Genomic DNA, 17289 nt, shown 5'->3' with positions numbered 1-17289 from the left:
ACAATCGATATTTCATGTTACGTCATACCCAGCCTCGTTCTCATACACATCCAATATGGCGCCGAAGGCTATCCGGAAAGCAAGTCCGTCCAAACACGGTGGTTTTGGTGCAGTAAAAGATTTTGTAGCCGACTTTTACAAAAATCCTATGAAATGGTAATGTTAATGAAGGTTTTTCTTATCGTTATATTCTCTTTCTTTGGTGGTGTCACCGTAATAAACGGCCTGATGTAATGAGTAAGGTATGTTCACGTGGAAAGCACGTTTAGTGGTCGAGGTGTTATGCATCTTCGGCCGGTTTTGTTAGAGTGAGTTTTGCAGTTCACCACTCCGCCATGATCATACGACCTAGATAATGGCCAAACTTGTGGTTGAATAGTGTGCGTGGGAAATCCTAGGTTTTGACGACGGGCAATTTCGCATTATTTTTCCAGCTAACGAGAAAGCAACACTGAAACAGAACAACCCAACAGATTTCAAGGCTCCAGCATGATCACCAAGGCTACTATGCCATCCTGGCAGGAGGGGGGAGTGGAGCATGGGGAGGGGGTGTAAAAGGAGGAGTTTCTTTCTCTTGTTTTTAACCTCAAAACCAGGGAAATCTTCACACTGTGTTGGCTAGAAACAAACTGTATTAAGGGTCCAGTTGTGTAAAGGTTGGATAATTAATGTTGTCCACTGGATACACTGTAAGTGATCACCAAATGTACTACAGTTGAATCTCAATTATCTGAACCTCAATTATCCATATTTATTGGTTATCCAGACTTTTTCTTGCATCCTAATTTTATCATGAATAGTTCTAAGTCATGATCAAGATCTGTAGCCATATCTTTTTTAAAACTACAGCATTGAAAAGTGAAATAAAGGCGATGTTCTTCTTTAAGACAAACTGACTTCAACATTTTAGGCCAAAGTAAAAAAATTTCTTGTTAATTTTTATTTTTAATACACAAGTGAAGAGGTACATGTATTCACGTAGGACAGTGAAGATGTAGACCATATCTTTTGCTAAACGATCTGTAAATGTTTTTTGCAGGATTAAATGTCACTTTCGTAATTTAATCAGTTTTTGTTCCTCATTAATTTTCATATTCTTGATTATCTGGACCCTCGATCGTCTTGACTACTGTATTTACTCGAATAAGCGCTGCGGTGCTTATTTAATTTTTCGCGCCACAAGTGCGGCGCTTATTTAAAAATTGTACCAGACATTTACTTTTTCTACATTTTTATTCAACAGTACACTTTCTATCTGTCAATTTTCCTTTGGACTGACACTAATCTGATAGTAAATCTAGAATTACGAGAGAAATTCATATGGTGAAAAAACCCCAAGCGTTTCTTGATAACCCGAGCAGAGAAATACAGTAACTTTAAACAAAAGAACATCACATTTAAAGTGCACTTAAACCCAAAAATTTTTTTTCGCTTAACGAAATAAGCTTACTTTTTGGAGTATTTCTGTGCAAACATTTTTTAATTTGCTTAAATCTTTAATTTTCTGTGCCTAGTCAAAGTACGGAAAATCGGCCGCCATCTTGCCCCACGACCGAGTTTAAAGAGGAATGGCTCTAGCGGATAATGTGACGTCAAATCGAGAACACGAAAGTCTGCATTTCACAGATTTTCACTTGTTTGGGAAGGTTGTCGTTGATATTATCCGAAATATGCCGACTAGGTGTGTTGTATGAGGAATGTATGAAGCGCGATACCCTCTTGCAAATTTCACACCTTGCTACATCCTCCTATAACACACTTAGCCGGCATATTTTCGGACAATATCAACTACAACCTTCCCAAACAAGTGAAAATGTGTGAAATGCAGACTTTCGTGTTCTCGATTTGACGTCACATTATCCGCTAGAGCCATTCCTCTTTAAACTCGGTCGTGGGGCAAGATGGCGGCCAATTTTCCATATTTTGACTGGGCACAGAAAATTGAAGAGTTGAGCAAATAAAAAAATTTTTGCACAGAAATACTCCAAAAAATACGCTTATTTCGTTAAGCGAAAAAACATTTTTGGGTTTAGGTGCACTTTAAAGAATATAAATTGCCGATGCTGTGTTAAAATTGTTTTATAGTGTTTTCAGCTGGCTATACGGAATTCCTCAAATAAGCGCCGCATCGGGGGTGCGGTGCTTATTCGAGGGCGGCGCTTACAGTGTAGTAACTTTTTTTGCCCCAGATGCGGCGGTTATTCGAGGGCGGCGCTTAATCGAGGGCAGTGCTTATTTGAGTAAATACAGTATTTCATCTAGTCCCAGTGAGTCTGGGTAATTGTGGTTCAACTGTACTCTATCCACGGATAGGTTATCCAACCTGTCAACAGCTGGGGCCAGGGGCCTATTTCTCAAAGGTCCTGGTAACTCAACAGGGCCATAGAGCTGTTCTATTTTCATTCAAGATGGAGATTTCAAACATTTTGAAGATAATACAATAAATTGAGCAGCTAAAGAAACAAAATAGACTGGTTAGGGTAACAGAGTCTCCTTCTCTATCCTCTAGCGTGGTCAGAAAAGGCACCATGTATTCCAGGAATTGGGGTCAGCAGAGAGGGTGAATGTTTCACTTTCCCTTTGATTGATTTTATGTAATCAGTCCTTACATCATACGTTCATTTGTTAAAGAACTAATAACCTGCTGCCCCTCGTAAACTTCCACAAAGCTGACATGGTTTGATGCTACTCTGGTTTAAAGAAGTAATGAATGTAACCAAAATTACAATTCATAGGCCCAATGTTTCAACGCTCTTGTTCAGTGCCTTCATCAGGGGGGGATCTGATCATTGCAACAAGAGGCCCTTTAATATGCTCACTAATTAGCCACTGTTTTTTTCCAACAAGGTGTAAATTGGCATCGGGTAGTAATGATGTAATGTTCATATTGTAGATTTTTTAATACTTGTACAGTTTTAGGTTCATTATTGTTGTAACGTGCTTTTGATCACCTGGCATGTTCAAAAGCGCACTATAAATCAATAAATTATTAAATTGTTAATCCACCATCATCATGATTTAAAGGAACGTGGGCACAAAGCTTTTAATTTGTTGTTGTTGTTTTTTTTACAAGCTAAGTTAAAATTAGGAAGTGCATCTCACTGTTCTTTATCTCATTCTAGGCAGCTGATAAAACACACTGCAATATTCATTCTGGCCGTGGCAGCTGCAAGAGAATTTTCAGACATTGATCTTATGGCACCTCCTCCACCTCCTTCATAGAGCCTTGGGTAAGCAAAAGCTTGCAATATTTTTTTAAACTTTTACCTATTTCAAACCTCAAACTTTTCAGGCCGCTGTGTCTCCCGCATAAAAAAGGCGGAGTCTGCACTTATCCCAGTCTCTGTATCACTTAGCAACAAGGAGTATTACTATTGTCACATTCTTTGTGTTATCAAAGTGCACATAGTACTTGTACAAGCTATTGAGAATTTCGTGATTATCGGAAATATCGTGTGATCTAGGATATTAATGTTTCATGTTAGTGAACCTTTGTTTGTATGAGATAGTTAAGTTGAGTGCAAAGTTTGTATAGAAGAAAAGGCTTTTGAATGTACGAGTTCAGCAAAACTCATTGAAATCTTTTCTCAGAATTTCTAAGTTTTCAATTCGTGATATTGTATACTTGGAAGTCTGAGAAACAACAGCCTTAGAAGGTCTTTACAACTGCTACCCCGTGGAGGGAATGCTAGGCCATTACAGGTTACCCCTCCAGGAATTTCATTAGCTTTCCCCAACAGGTTGCCGGTACCATTTTTATTATTCAACTACACTCTGTAGAGTACAAATAACACCCAAGACGAGTACAAATATCATGCGGTATTTGTACTCCAGAGAACCGGTTAGACAGGTTTACTCTCATCAAGCAAGTGACGAATATGATTGAAGTTACAAAAAAAAATGGCGGACAATTTAGATTATATTTCTTACAACGATAGGTTGGAATGGCTGGCAAATATTGATCCAAGTTTATTAGATAAATCAAATGAAGGAAAGCAGTTAGACGACAATTAAATTTCATCATTTATCAAAGAAAATAGAAACAGCAACATGACAATGCGCTAATTTGGTTCCCTTCGCATACTTCTGTCACTCACTCCCCATAAATAAATATCCATGAAATTTGGATAATTAATAAATTATTAGACAGTTTGTGTGTCATTTTGCTTAGTATTTTTACTTGTTATTTATATTTTGACTGACCCTATGGGCTTGTCAGAATATGGGGCAACTTGTAAGAATACTCAGTGATACTACACATTAAAAGGGTTAATAAGATATATGTACTCCTGGGTGGTGAGAGGCACTGTGAAAGTAAAGGGTTTTGTGCTAGAATACAATAACCCAGCCCTATCTCAACCCAGGTGCTCTAGACCTGCAGTCCTGCAAGTCGACTAGGTAAAGTCTGTTTATGAGCCTAGTGGCCCATTAGGCCGGTGCTTAACTCCGGTTTCTGTAGCATGAAGCGACTAGGAGTATTTCTACTCCCCCCTGGATGGGATGCCAGACTATCGCAGGGTTACCCCCAGCATTAAATTGCTGGTACCCATTTATACATCTGAGTGAAGAGATGCACTGTGTAAGTAAAGTGTCTTGCCTAAGAACACAACACAATGTCCCGGCTGGGGCTCGAACCCAGACCACTCGATCCGGAGTCGAGCGCACTAATCATGAGGCCACCGTGCCTCCACTGCACGTCGACTGCTAACCCATTAACTCTCATGGGTGACCAAGACAGAATTTCTCCACACAATATCAATACAATACCAAGCAGATTAATTATGAGAATAAAGAAATATATGAATAAGGGATTAATAGTTGATGCAATACCTAATTATCTGAACTAACCTTAAAATAGCGTATGGCAGACAGTTAGGAGAAAGATCACTCTTCAAGTCTAGTATACATGCCTCATAATAAATCTTTTAAAAATTTTGTCTTATTTTCAGGTCACAATTGCTTCCTATCTGATGGATGGCATTTTTTACCAATGCAGCAAGACTTACCTGTGTCAGTGATCAACCAGATTTCTTTCCTGTAAATGTTCAGAGTTCAATGCTGTAACTCATCTATTAAAAAATGCCGGTTTTGATTTGTGATTCTCAGTTCTTTAAAGCTTAGTTGGTAGATCAAAAGACTGTGTAGTTGGAATTTCTGAGGTGTGAATCCTTGAGGCATTCTGATCAAGGTTGTCAAACTTTTCTCTTTTTCTTTGATTACATTTTTTTTTTCTTTTTCGTTTTTATCTTATTTTGAAGTCGGGGACTTTCTTTCCTATCATTATCTGTAGAGAGCATACAATACTTTCGAGCTTGGCTTGAAAAGCTTTTTTTTCTTGTAGACCTGGTTTCTTCAATGTCGAACCAGAACTTGCCTTGTTCTGCTTTCAATACACTGTCACTCTTAGAGTTGTATAATGCTTTTTTGTGTTTGCAAAAGCGAATGGGCGATGCTCGGTCCTGTCAAGGGTCGAGAACGACTAAATATCCACATCTTGAAATAACTAATTTGCGCAGTGGGCTTTTACTTGTACTTTCAATTAAGCGTTAAGCAGCGAAAGCCCAATGAGCTTTGGACGGGAAAACTAGCCAAACCATAACTTCTTTTCACCTCCCCGTTGCCTCTAAGTGCTGCCAGTAAGGTCCGCCACCATCAAGCGTGCAACAAAACCTCAACCACGCAGATTAAAATCTAACGAGAATATACCGGGAAGGGGACACAAGTGCTGAGGTGATACGAGATCTTTACTTCCTTCTCTGCCTCCTACCCGCCTTCTTCCTTTGAAAATTCCCTCCCCCCCTCCCTCCCCCCTCCCTCCCCCCCTCCCTCCCTCCCTCCCCCCTCCCTCCCCCCCTCCCTCCCTCCCTCCCCCCTCCCTCCCTCCCTCCCTCCCTCCCTCCCTCCCTCCCTCCCCCCACCACGAATTCAGCTGTTAAGCAAGCTGGGCATCGTCTTAATGTGCTCTTTACTTATCGGCCCAAGAAGAGCGATTTTCGAACGTAGTATTGTGGGCGTAAGATTACAAAAAATTTTAAGTCGTCAGCAATGCATATAATAGGGGCAGGTAAAGGTTAATGTAAAAGTTTATTCAGACACAACACAAGCCCATTTAAGTTGAGAGGAGGAGCTCAGACGTTCCAACTCTGGTGCATAACTCGGACTAGGTGTTCGTGTCGCTTAGGCTCCGCTCGCGTGAAAAAACGCAAAAAGAGCCACAAAGATGATCTGGGCACAATTTTGGTGCACTGACAATAAATCAGCTTTCAAAAACAGACTGGCTGTATCTAAGTACCAAAGACAGAAAAGTCTTTGATAATACAACTCAGACAAAATTACTTAGCTGAAAAAGAAAAAAGTTTAAAATACGGTACGGTCGAAAAGAGGTTAACATATTGACCATATGCTAAATTACTTGATAAATATTTCACTCGCGCAATACGTTTTCGCCAAACCATTTTACGTTCGACTTCATTTAACGAACTTCAAGACCCAGTCCAAGTCTGACAAGATGTAGGGATCACATGCTTTTCCATCGGCCTACAGTTTAAAAACTTTGGGTTTCCTTGGTTTGCTTGCCTGCGCATGCTCTTCTGTATGTGTAGCTGACCATCGCTTGAATAAAATGACCACTATGATCGTGGTGCATAACAGAGCAAGAGCTGCAAAGCTCGTCACACTGAGGACTATAATCATGGTCACAGAAAGTTCGTCTCCCTCCACTTCCGTCTGATCTTCATCCTCTTGTGACTTTTGATCTAGAAAACGCGAGAAAAAGATTTGGTACATATAATTTATTCAGCAAATGCAGGATTGTCGAGAGAAAGCCGCAGTAGGGATGTAAGGTCATAGGTGTACAGATTGAAGTTCCTAGAAGGGTGGAGGGGGCCGCACTAATGTTTTTCTCGAATTTGAGTGTGTTCGGGGACCTCCACCTCACCCCTCCCCCCCTTACTCGAGTCGACAACTTTGTTCCCAGGGCCTTTTCCCGCTCCATCCCCAACTAAGGGAAGAGGCCCTGGGAACGAGGTTGCCGAGTCGAGTCTTGAAATGGGTGTTTCTCTGGCCCCGGAAGCCTCAAGAGGGGGTTAGCATGGCGATGCGCCGAGTAGAACGTAGTATCAACAATTAATTTATTGACTGAGTGCTTAAAAATCAAAATAAACAACTTTTAAAAATCGAGTTTCCAGATGGGATTTGAACCCACGACCCACCGTGATCTAGTCGGATGCTCTAACCACTGAGCTACAGGAGACTCTATGGTGAGCATGGGTCAATTAGTGGGATGCGGTCCCACGACCCACCGTGATCTAGTCGGATGCTCTAACCACTGAGCTACAGGAGACTCTATGGTGAGCAAGGGTCAATTAGTGGGATGCGGTCAATTAATGGGATGCGGTTCCAGTCAATACCCACTAATTGAATCTTGCTCACCATAGAGTCTCCTGTAGCTCAGTGGTTAGAGCATCCGACTAGATCACGGTGGGTCGTGGGTTCAAATCCCATCTGGAAACTTGATGCTTAAAAATCGTTAGAATATGCGTAGGTGGCTCCGGGAGGTCAATGAGGAAACATGAGGAAAAAGTGAAACCCATTTTCTTTTCTTGGCCACAATGCATGTAAACGCAAAAAATAACTTCTGTTCGGCAGGCTTCTCCCACACCCCCTTAACTGCCCCCCCCCCTAGGAAGGGGCACAGAACGCTGAAAAATTAACACACCTTTTCCATCATCTTTTTCTTTGACCAAATAAGGACCAACAACCAGAGAGAACGTGTTGGATCCTGGGTCGTACCCAGGCTTCTCTTCCGCACTCCTCCTCTTTCTGGATGCTCCAGTTGAGCCTGCTGTACAGTTGTTACAGCGGTCAGTGCATAACGAAGCCTCGGCTTTTTCAAGACAGACGATGACGTCACAGAAGAAGAAGACGAATTCATCCGGGGAGTTGAGAATGCGGAAAGCGTTTATCCGAAAATCCTGAATGGTTGAATTGGCACATGCGTAGACCAAGGAAGGGTCCTCACCATTGTTACAGCTGTTTCGAAATGGAAGAAAGATACGATTTTTTTCACTCCATAAAAGTGATCAAACTCGTTCCCAGGGCCTTAGTGGGGGGTGGGGCCACCCCCAACCAAGGGAAAAGGCACTGGGAACGAAGTTGCAAAGGGATGAGTTGGTGATATATGTAAACTGAAGACTAATAGTTGTATGGTCGAATTTCATGATAATGTGACCAGCACGTCATCACGATTTCTTCTGGTACCCAAGAGGATCTCATATATCATAATTATTTCGAGAACCCTCTTACAAAAAATTTCACTGAAGTGTCGAAAGCAATTCTGAATTGCATTGGGTTTTCTAGCTTCACTTCGCTCTGTGATTGGTTAAGAATACTCGCACCATCCTCGTAACCAATCAAATCCAAGCCAAAAGGAGTTTTTTTAGCTCTCCCAGGCCTCTGGTCATACTCACCTCTGTTCTGATTGGCTGTTAGGATTACATCATCGGTCTTCGGTGGCGTCACTCCATCGAAATGCACAATAGCACGACCTCCCAGTTATTAGAAACTAGATTTTTATTGCCCTGACGATTACCGAATTATTAGGATTTCACTTTATAAAGAAAAGAAATTGACGAGTCAGAAATAGCCGATTTAATTTGCTGGTAAAATCTGTTAAAAGTAGACTTGGTGTTCCTGGAAATATCGCCATCTATTTACTTATTTGATGTGGATTTTACCCGTTTTCGAGAAATTCGCGTGATCCAGAAAAATCCCGGTTTCTTGCCCAACATTTCTCGAGATGAAGAATCAAGGCTGAATCGCCTGACGAAACTTGTACTCTGAAGTGTAAAGGAGTTCCGGGTATCACGGGAAGGTCTCGGTCTAACTTGAGCTGCCTTTCTGGGTCACTGTATACCTCCATTTCAAACGAGAATTTTCCATACACTGAAACAAATACATACAAACCGGTTAGATATGATAGTTGAAAATTACTAGCAAACCCGGAGGGTATGACGAACGAGTAGGGAGGCAGTCACATGAACAGCGTGGCTGTCTGACAAAAAGATAGATAGACAGACAGGCAGTCGAACAGACGGACAGACAGAAAAAAGACACATGGTCCGACAGACAGACGGACAGATGGATAGACAAACAGACAGACAGACGGTCAGATAGACATACCGACAGACGGATAGACAGAAAAAAGACACATGGTCCGACAGACAGACGGACAGATGGATAGACAAACAGACAGACAGACGGTCAGATAGACACACCGACAGACGCATAGGCAGAAAGAGAGACAGATAGACGGTCGGACAATCAGACGGATAGACAAAAAGACACACAGACGGTCAGATAGACACACGGACAGACGGATAGGCAGAAAGAGAGACAGATAGACGGTCAGACAGACAGACGGATTAACAAACAGACACAGACGGTCGGACAAACAGATGAACAGAAAGAGAGATGGACAGACAGACATCGGAAAGGACAGACCGACAGACGAACAGACAGACATAAGGACAGACATACTGACTGATTGACAGACAGACAGACACACACAGGCAGACTCATGCACTGACTGACAGATAGACAACTAGACTGACGTCAAAGAACAGACAGATTGACTGACTAACTGACAGACTGACAGAGAGACAGGCAAACAGACAGGCAGTAAGAGAGACACATAGAATGGCTGACAGACAAACAGAACAACTGGAAAACAGATGGAATGAAACTTAGAAACAGCCAAGCGGAGCAAGACGGCAGTAGATGACGCAATTTGAGAAATAAATAGGCCAGAAGCATTTTACAACGCAAACAAATTCACACCATACCTGTTTGACTCACGGAGATTTCCTGCTCAGGCTTGATGGAAACAGATGCAGAGCCATTACGATCGTATCTGCAGATGATGCGAGACTCAAAATCGTACTTGCGCGTCTGCAGCTGATTCCCTACTGGTTTTGGACTCCATTTTGCAGCATTGGAGAACACAATGTAATCGGGATTCGAGCCGATCCGAATCGTCCCGCAACCATTCAGAGGTATATCAAATCTGGCATGGGTTGCATTGCTTTCCGTCGCTTTGCAGCCGGAATCGATGAGATGCATTTCAGAGGCAATCAGATCAGGATTTTGAGCAAGGTCCACAACTATCCTCATTTTGGTTGGAAGGCATGACGAAACTGACCCCAAATCTGGTAAAAAAAAAAAAAGAAAAAGAGTTAGAAGGGGACAAATTATAATTAATTTTAATTTTTTTTTTTATATATCATTTTCATTTATTCAGCTCTAATCTTTGGAAACACTACTTTAAAAAGGTTCCAGTTATTTTTCGTTAGGGACAAAGGGAACGGAGGGGGGATCCGTTATCATCGTTAACAGAGTATAAAGTAGGGGGTGCGGGTGGGGCTATGAAAAATTGGCTGCAAGTGGGGGAGGGAGTTTCGCTAGAATACTACAGAGCCTTCGTGGGGTATGAGGTAAATTTTCTTGTGACACAGCCAAAATCCTCCGTCCCCCACCCTTCCCCCCTGGGTGGTAAACAATGACCGGTTCCTAGTGTTGAAAAACTGAACGTTCCAACAGTTTTCTCTAAAGGTGTATCCATTTTCGAAGGTGCTCATTGTTCTGAGGGAAAAAAAAAAAACCTCGAATTTCTTATAGGTGAGTAGCAAGTTACTTACCGTTGGCAGACACTACGTCGTGCTGAGAACAAAAGAAAACGGCTAGAAACAAACTTCCTGTGATGAGTTTCATTTCTCCAATGTTGTAAAGTTGTAGGTTTTGAGGACGTAGTCTGAAAATAAGTAGAAGTATGGTAAATGTCGAGGATCAGGTTGAGCCGACAGGCTGGCCGAGAAGAAATTTGTTTAGCTAACGGGTGTAGCGGATAATTTTGCAGGTTTGTCGGGCTTTTAGATTAAGCACAATTCTTAAAAGATAAGCCCCAGTGAGAAAACATCCTGCGGGCTAAAACACCGAAAAAATTTGATTTTTTATTTCAATAAAAAAAACTGTCTAGCTAATTAGGCCCGGTTCAAACGTCGAATTTCACATGTGCCGAACTTAATGCGAGAGTTAAATGCATGTGAAGTGCGACGTTTGAATCAATTAAATTCGACTGTTTTAAATTAAATGCGACTCTTGCCGTATCTGCGACTGAAACAGTCGAAGATTCGACTAAGGTTCGACTTTTGATTCAAACGTCGCATCTCACATGTGCCGAACTTAATGCATGAATTACAGGAAATTATTATAATTCATTTATTACCCACAAATCGCCAGGAATTCTATGAATACCATGCGCGAAAAAGCCAAAACAGCACCAAAAATCGGAGACGATGGAATATTTGAAGTTCTTGCTTTGAAAAGACAAAATACAGTTGTTTGACGTGCGGTAATTACTTTTGTATGAGGTGTAGGTTTTTGAAAACGAAGACGGCACTCCTGGGTGGAAAGTAGGAAACTCTGTGGCATATTGTAGGTCGTGTTTCAATGAAGTGATGGTACGTGAATCAAGTGAAAGTATCATGACGAAAAGCCAAAATAAAGAAGCAAAAACAAACAGCAAAACAAGAGCATCAGTGAAGCAATTAAGTAAACGCTCAATAGACGTCTTCGTCTAGCAAATAAATAGTGCGCCTGGGAATATCGACAGCGAACAGAGTGGAATTCGACTGAGTTAAATTCGACGTTTGAATCAAATGCCCTATTTAACTATTTTAGTCAACTAAAATAGCAGTTAAGATCGATCGGCACATGTGAAATTCAACGTTTGAACTGGGCCTAAAGTAGTGCGCCTGGGAATATTGACAACGAACAGAGTTAAATGCGACAGAATTAAATTCGACGTTTCAATCAAATGCAGTATTTAACTATTTTAGATACAATGAAATATATGAAGTTCATATATTTTGTACTGCGGTATTAGATACATATGATGCACGATCCTCGCAGTAGATAGCGCTATTTATGCAATAGCGAAAATCAGACCTGGAAAAAATCAGGCCTGTACGGGATTCGAACCACTGACCTCTGCGATACTAGTGCAGCGCTCTACCAATTGAGCTAACAAGCCAACTGGGAGCAGGCCGTTAGGTTGATTCGTAATAAACCCGTGAAAGTGATAAATCAGATACAATGAAATATATGAAGTTCATATATTTTGTACTGCGGTATTAGATACATATGATGCACGTACAGGCCTGATTTTTTCCAGGTCTACATATGATCCCGTACAGGCCTGATTTTTTCCAGGTCTGATTTTCGCTATTGCATAAATAGCGCTATCTACTGCGAGGATCGTGCATCATATTTAACTATTTTAGTCGACTAAAATAGGAGTTAAGAATGGCACATGTGAAATTCGACGTTTGAACGCAGCCTAACCTGTGTTTATGGTCATAAAATGGATCAATTTTAGTGTCTGACTTCGCTTCATTGAGGTTTCCGCCGAATGCAAGCTTATTCGAAGGTATAAAATGGGTTAAGTCTCAAAACTGCGGTGCTGCTTCGGCGAGGCCGGTAGAATTTCTAGAGCTAGCGTTTCGAACTGCTTGCCCTTTGTAAGAGCGAAAGCAAGGGCTAGCGCTCGAAACTTCAGCTTTTTTATCTATTTACGGCGGACAATTTACATCATAAGTTGGTATCTGTTTGATATGGGGTGCACTTAATAGAGACCAACTTATTTGTAGTTGCATATAAAGCTTGTTGTATTTTTGGTCCCTTAAATCGCCATAGGCTCACAGTCAAACGCTATTGCTAAAGAAAAGTGTGAAACAACTTATGTAGACATTCGGTCATCTCAGACGAGAGGTATAAATCAAAAACTGTAGGTTTCAACTTAGGGTGATTTAAGCAAGCCATCATAATGAAAAAATAGCTGTAAAAACAGTACATTTTCGAAGCCTCTTCGGACGATTCAAATTATGACTTAATGTCGTAAATGCGCACAGTGTACACAAGAATCTCTGTGTAAGGGCCTCCAAAATTAACTGTCTTCAGTCAAGATCTAATGTAATTTTTCAACTTGATCAGTGTTTTTGTTTTTTATCTTGTGTTTCATGAGGAAAAAATAAAAATTTTTGGAATAGTTTTGCATATTCAAGCATTTTAAAGAATGGTCGAGAACAAATGAAACCTAGGTTACTGAACAACTTTACGCCACAGTTGCGCTGAGCTGGTTGTTGTTTATTTCATTTTAGCCCAAACAGTCTCCAAAATTAACTAAAAAATTGTTAACTATGAATGAAATAAACAGGATAGGCCGCAAACTTGAAGAAAAGGCGATTTAGTTTAAACCATATTAGGCAAAATTGAAAAATTACACGCGCGAAGTGTGTCGGAAAACAAATCTTAATTGAGTGATTTAATTCCTTCAGTAAAATGAAATTCTAAATCAATGTCTACCGACAAAGACGAGATTGCTTCTTCAATTTGGTGTTTATTCTTAATCGACTAGTTTTCAACTGGCAGATTAATATACAATAAGCAAAGAACGGTTGAAACTGACGACTGGCGAGGGTTTCCAATGAAGCATACTTCGTGCGGTATATAAACACGCTTACAATTATAAGCATGTAGGTTTGATAGTTTCGAAAGATCGCTTTTTCATGCTAAGCGGTATTATTGTAGAAATTTTTATGATTAACTTCAATGATTATAGAAGTTAATAAATTTCTGGCTGACTCGATGCAGAGTGTTTCGTTGCGCAAATGGCCAACTGTTGTTTCACCGACTTAAGAAACGTAATTAAGTAGAGTACTGAAATCACGAGATATTACGAGATATATGGCGAAAAACACTTTTCTAAAGAAGCAAAACTCTGTAATATTATTTACTACAAATGATATCATGCTCACAAGTTATTTCCGAGTCACTTCGGCCTAACTTTAACGTCAACTTTGCATCCAATTTATTAAAAAACCGACTTGCAAATTCAAGTCTAAACGGGACTCTATCAATTTATATCTGTGCCCAGAACATCTCTTAACAATTTGTCCATCCTTTCCTTCTCTTAAAAGCTCTTTAGTTAGATTCCCCCCAAAGGTATGATATGCAACATTTCCATGTAAAACTCCGTGATCCGGTTTTTGATCGATTTATCGGCAAGAATCTCTGCTATGTTAAGCAAATCATGCCTAACATTCAAATAACACATATGATTCTTTCCAACTCGCCCTTTATAAAGAAAAAGAATAATGTGAACATCTCTGTCGATGTCAGCATTAAGAATTTTTTTTATCTTTCTGGTAAACCTTTGCTCTAATTGCTACAACGCGAATAACACAATTCGTGACGTACCGAGCGTTCTTTTCCCAATGACTGCTTTCAAAACACTGTGTGAACAAGTACCTCTTCGATTTACACTTTACATGTCCACTTTCTTGGCCCAGTTTACGTGTAAAGCGAAATTTAACTCAGTTTGTGTTATTCACACAACAGAAGTGTCGATCATTCCTCAAAACTATCACAAGAGTTTATTGCTCGAGGATATAGTTGAACCCCAAAAATATGATTGGTGTATTTACCACGAAACAAAAGCTCGTATTGTTAATAGTCAAATACTCGAAGTTTCGTTGTTTGCATGCAATTAGTTCGAATTCAGTGACCCTCAGTATATATTGAAAAATTCTTCAAAGCACTTCTTCAACTCGTCTTAAACTAAATACTTCAGGAAAGTTTCCGAATTGGTTGATATTGTATTGCCAAAACGAAGTGACAAAAACATTCCCTTTTTATCAGCTGATATAATTAAAATCGCATTTTCAAATTAAACCTTTAATTAAGTGTAACTCTAATTCTTACAACTCTGGTGCGGTGCGAAGCGCTCTATAGTCACATTACAAAGGGTTCGGCCAAAATTAATCACGAGATATCTGAACCTTAAGACCCATTTTAACATTATTCATCAATCACAACTTCCATGTAATTTTACAGCTGTGGTTTGTTACCATAATTTGGAAACATACTTCAGTTCTAGTTGAAGGAGCGCGTGAAATAAAGCGTCAGGTGACTTTTGATGTAAGGTCAAAATTCTCCTTGTTTTTCACTCAGAACTACAGCAGTGTGAGAGGATAATCTAGAAGTCTATTAGAAAACGCTAATTTTTTCAAATTTCTTTCATGCACCCTTTCAAACAGTGATTTCTTACTTTGAAGGTCGGAAAGGGGTTGACCGTTAGTCGTAAAATGGCCAAAACATTTAGCTGTTTGGCACAAAAATCGACAAATTTTAACCGTTAATTGTAAAAAAGTTAACCGCCGTCCTTTTTATTCTTTTTTCCAGTGTGTCATTTTATTTCATTTCGGGTTAAACGTAACCGTAACGTCGCCAAAATTTTAATCGTTAGTCGTAAAAGCCATCTTCCCATTAAAACCCTCCACTTTGCGTAAAACTGATAGTTATAAAATGACACCAAGTACACCCAAAACCCAAAAAACGTCCCTTCTTTTTGCACTATGCAGATTTCGTCGGGAAAAAATAAAAAAAAACCCACAAGCCTCTATGGTCCTAAGCTTCGAGGAATAATTTTCCCCGGCCCCCTCTTGGCTCATTACACTTTGGAACGTCATTAATTTTTTCAGCGGAGGATTCGGTTGTTCATCTTATTATATACTATTTATCTCAAGAACTAGAATCCAGTCTTTCAGTTACGTACCTTTTCAAGTTTCAGAGCACCACCCGATCGAGTGTCGTAACCCCAAAACTGAGGGACTGGGTTATAACTAGTCTCGTGCCCAGACTTTCCACGGCCAAGCAGTTGTACCTTTTTTGTTAGTTACACAAAGGGATCTGGGTAAGAGATTATAGGTAATAACAGAGCCAATTAGAGCAAAGAAAAACATCATAGGGAGCCACTGAGGACACAACGTAAATCAAGCAGAGACCAACAAACTGCCCGACTGACCCCCTCCCCCCATCCTTTTTATGAGATAATTTTCTATCATCGTTTAAGTTTACGAAAACGGGCGAATCCTAAGACTACACGGCATAAATCTTTTCTAGTGCTAAATCCGCCATCTGCTGGTCATCCTTGTCGCCAACCTCGTTCCCAGGGCCTTTTCCCTTAGTTGGGGGTGGCCTTGTTACATGAATATGAGCCCGCTGGTACACGACCTAGATCAGCGGTGTAAGCCTCTTCCCGTAAAGGGGGAGAATTCATACCTGCGAACTTCCCCCCCCCCCTCCCTCCCTGGCTCACCCCGTCCGAATAACCTCGTCCGAGACCCTGTAGAAAAAAAAAAGCACTGTTAGTAAGTTAAAGCCAGTACCTATTACACAAGTTGAGATTAGCCCTGACAGCCATGGAATTTAGCGCTTTCCGACCTCTCACAGACCGACAACAACCATCACTAATGGGCCCGGTGCAGTGAAAAGAAAACATGAATAAAGGCTGATAGTTTCGAAAGAAACTGTTTGGGGCTGCGTCGAAATAATTTAGATATAACAACAAAGTTGAAATGGTAAATTGGCCACCGTAACGATTACAAAAGCTGACGTTTCGAGCGTTAGCCCTTCGTCGGAGCGAAAGAAAACATGGTTTGCTTTTCAAATAATTTTCCTTCAGAAGTCTAAAACCAAGGCTTGATTAAATTCAACCACCCTGGTTCTCTCAGCTCGCGTTGCTTCCTATGACTTCTGAAAGAGACTGGGTCGGAGCAAGCTGGCGCGCGTCACCATTTCCTACGGCCCCTGACTCGTCCCCGGTCATCTGTTTTCTTTTATACGCAGCTGTGTGGTTGCGAGAAACGACTGAGAACAAGTCAGTCACATCTCTTTCTTCCTTATGCAAACTGTCCATGCAGAAGGAACTTTAAGATTATCAACTCTCAATTTCTATCACTTAAACTCACCGTACTTCAAGTAAGTTTAAGAGTTGTAGTTTGTACGCATGTCCGATTGCTTGCCAGGGGCACCAGAAACATGCGGGCACACTATAGTTTCTTGTAAGCTTTTTAAGTTTATCAATGCGAACTTAAAAGCTCGAAGACTTTTTGAAAACTTTCAATAGTACAGTTTTGCAGTTTTACTTAAAACTTGTCAATAATGGACTATCTGTTTAATTTAAGTTACTTTCGTTTTACTTGCGTCAGTAAAATGCTGGAAAACGAAAGTAATTTGTCTGGTATTCACATGTTTTAAATTGGTTCAGCCTAAAACATGTTGCGTCTCCTGCCCAAACTCCCACAAACGAAAGGTGGAAGTGTAATCTCGGTACTGGATCGTATCTGTCTTCGTTCCAGAACCCAAAGCTTAGCTAATGGCCGCGCCGTTCTG

At 40.7% G+C, this 17289-nt stretch overlaps 1 protein-coding gene and 1 long non-coding RNA gene across 3 annotated transcripts; one reads left to right on the top strand and one right to left on the bottom strand.

Moving 5' to 3' along the window:
- The first annotated feature begins 13 nt into the window (after nt 1-13).
- On the top strand, nt 14-5092 carry LOC111340898 (uncharacterized). The gene is made up of 3 exons (XR_002695794.2): nt 14-156; nt 3123-3230; nt 4950-5092. It is a non-coding gene; the product is annotated as an uncharacterized LOC111340898 (long non-coding RNA).
- Nucleotides 5093-6065: 973 nt separating this feature from the next.
- Nucleotides 6066-16102, bottom strand: LOC111340899 (ZP domain-containing protein). Of its 2 annotated transcripts, none has more exons than XM_022947818.2 (6): nt 15671-16102; nt 10695-10807; nt 9843-10205; nt 8736-8943; nt 7718-8031; nt 6066-6755 (listed from the first exon to the last, which is right to left on the bottom strand). In XM_022947818.2, exons 2-6 carry the CDS (start codon nt 10765-10767, stop codon nt 6538-6540), a joined length of 1176 nt encoding a protein of 391 aa, XP_022803553.2. In that variant the 5' UTR covers nt 10768-10807; nt 15671-16102; the 3' UTR covers nt 6066-6537. The 2 variants fall into 2 exon arrangements, with proteins under 2 accessions (XP_022803553.2, XP_022803552.2); XM_022947817.2 differs by lacking the exon at nt 15671-16102 and adding an exon at nt 14314-14522.
- Nucleotides 16103-17289: the final 1187 nt, after the last annotated feature.

This window comes from Stylophora pistillata, chromosome 5 (assembly GCF_964205215.1).
Source record: "Stylophora pistillata chromosome 5, jaStyPist1.2, whole genome shotgun sequence".
In the NCBI taxonomy this organism is placed as follows: Eukaryota; Metazoa; Cnidaria; class Anthozoa; order Scleractinia; family Pocilloporidae; genus Stylophora; species Stylophora pistillata.
The sequence above is the reverse complement of the archived record's forward strand: the minus strand, read 5'-3'. Positions and strand labels throughout refer to the sequence as shown.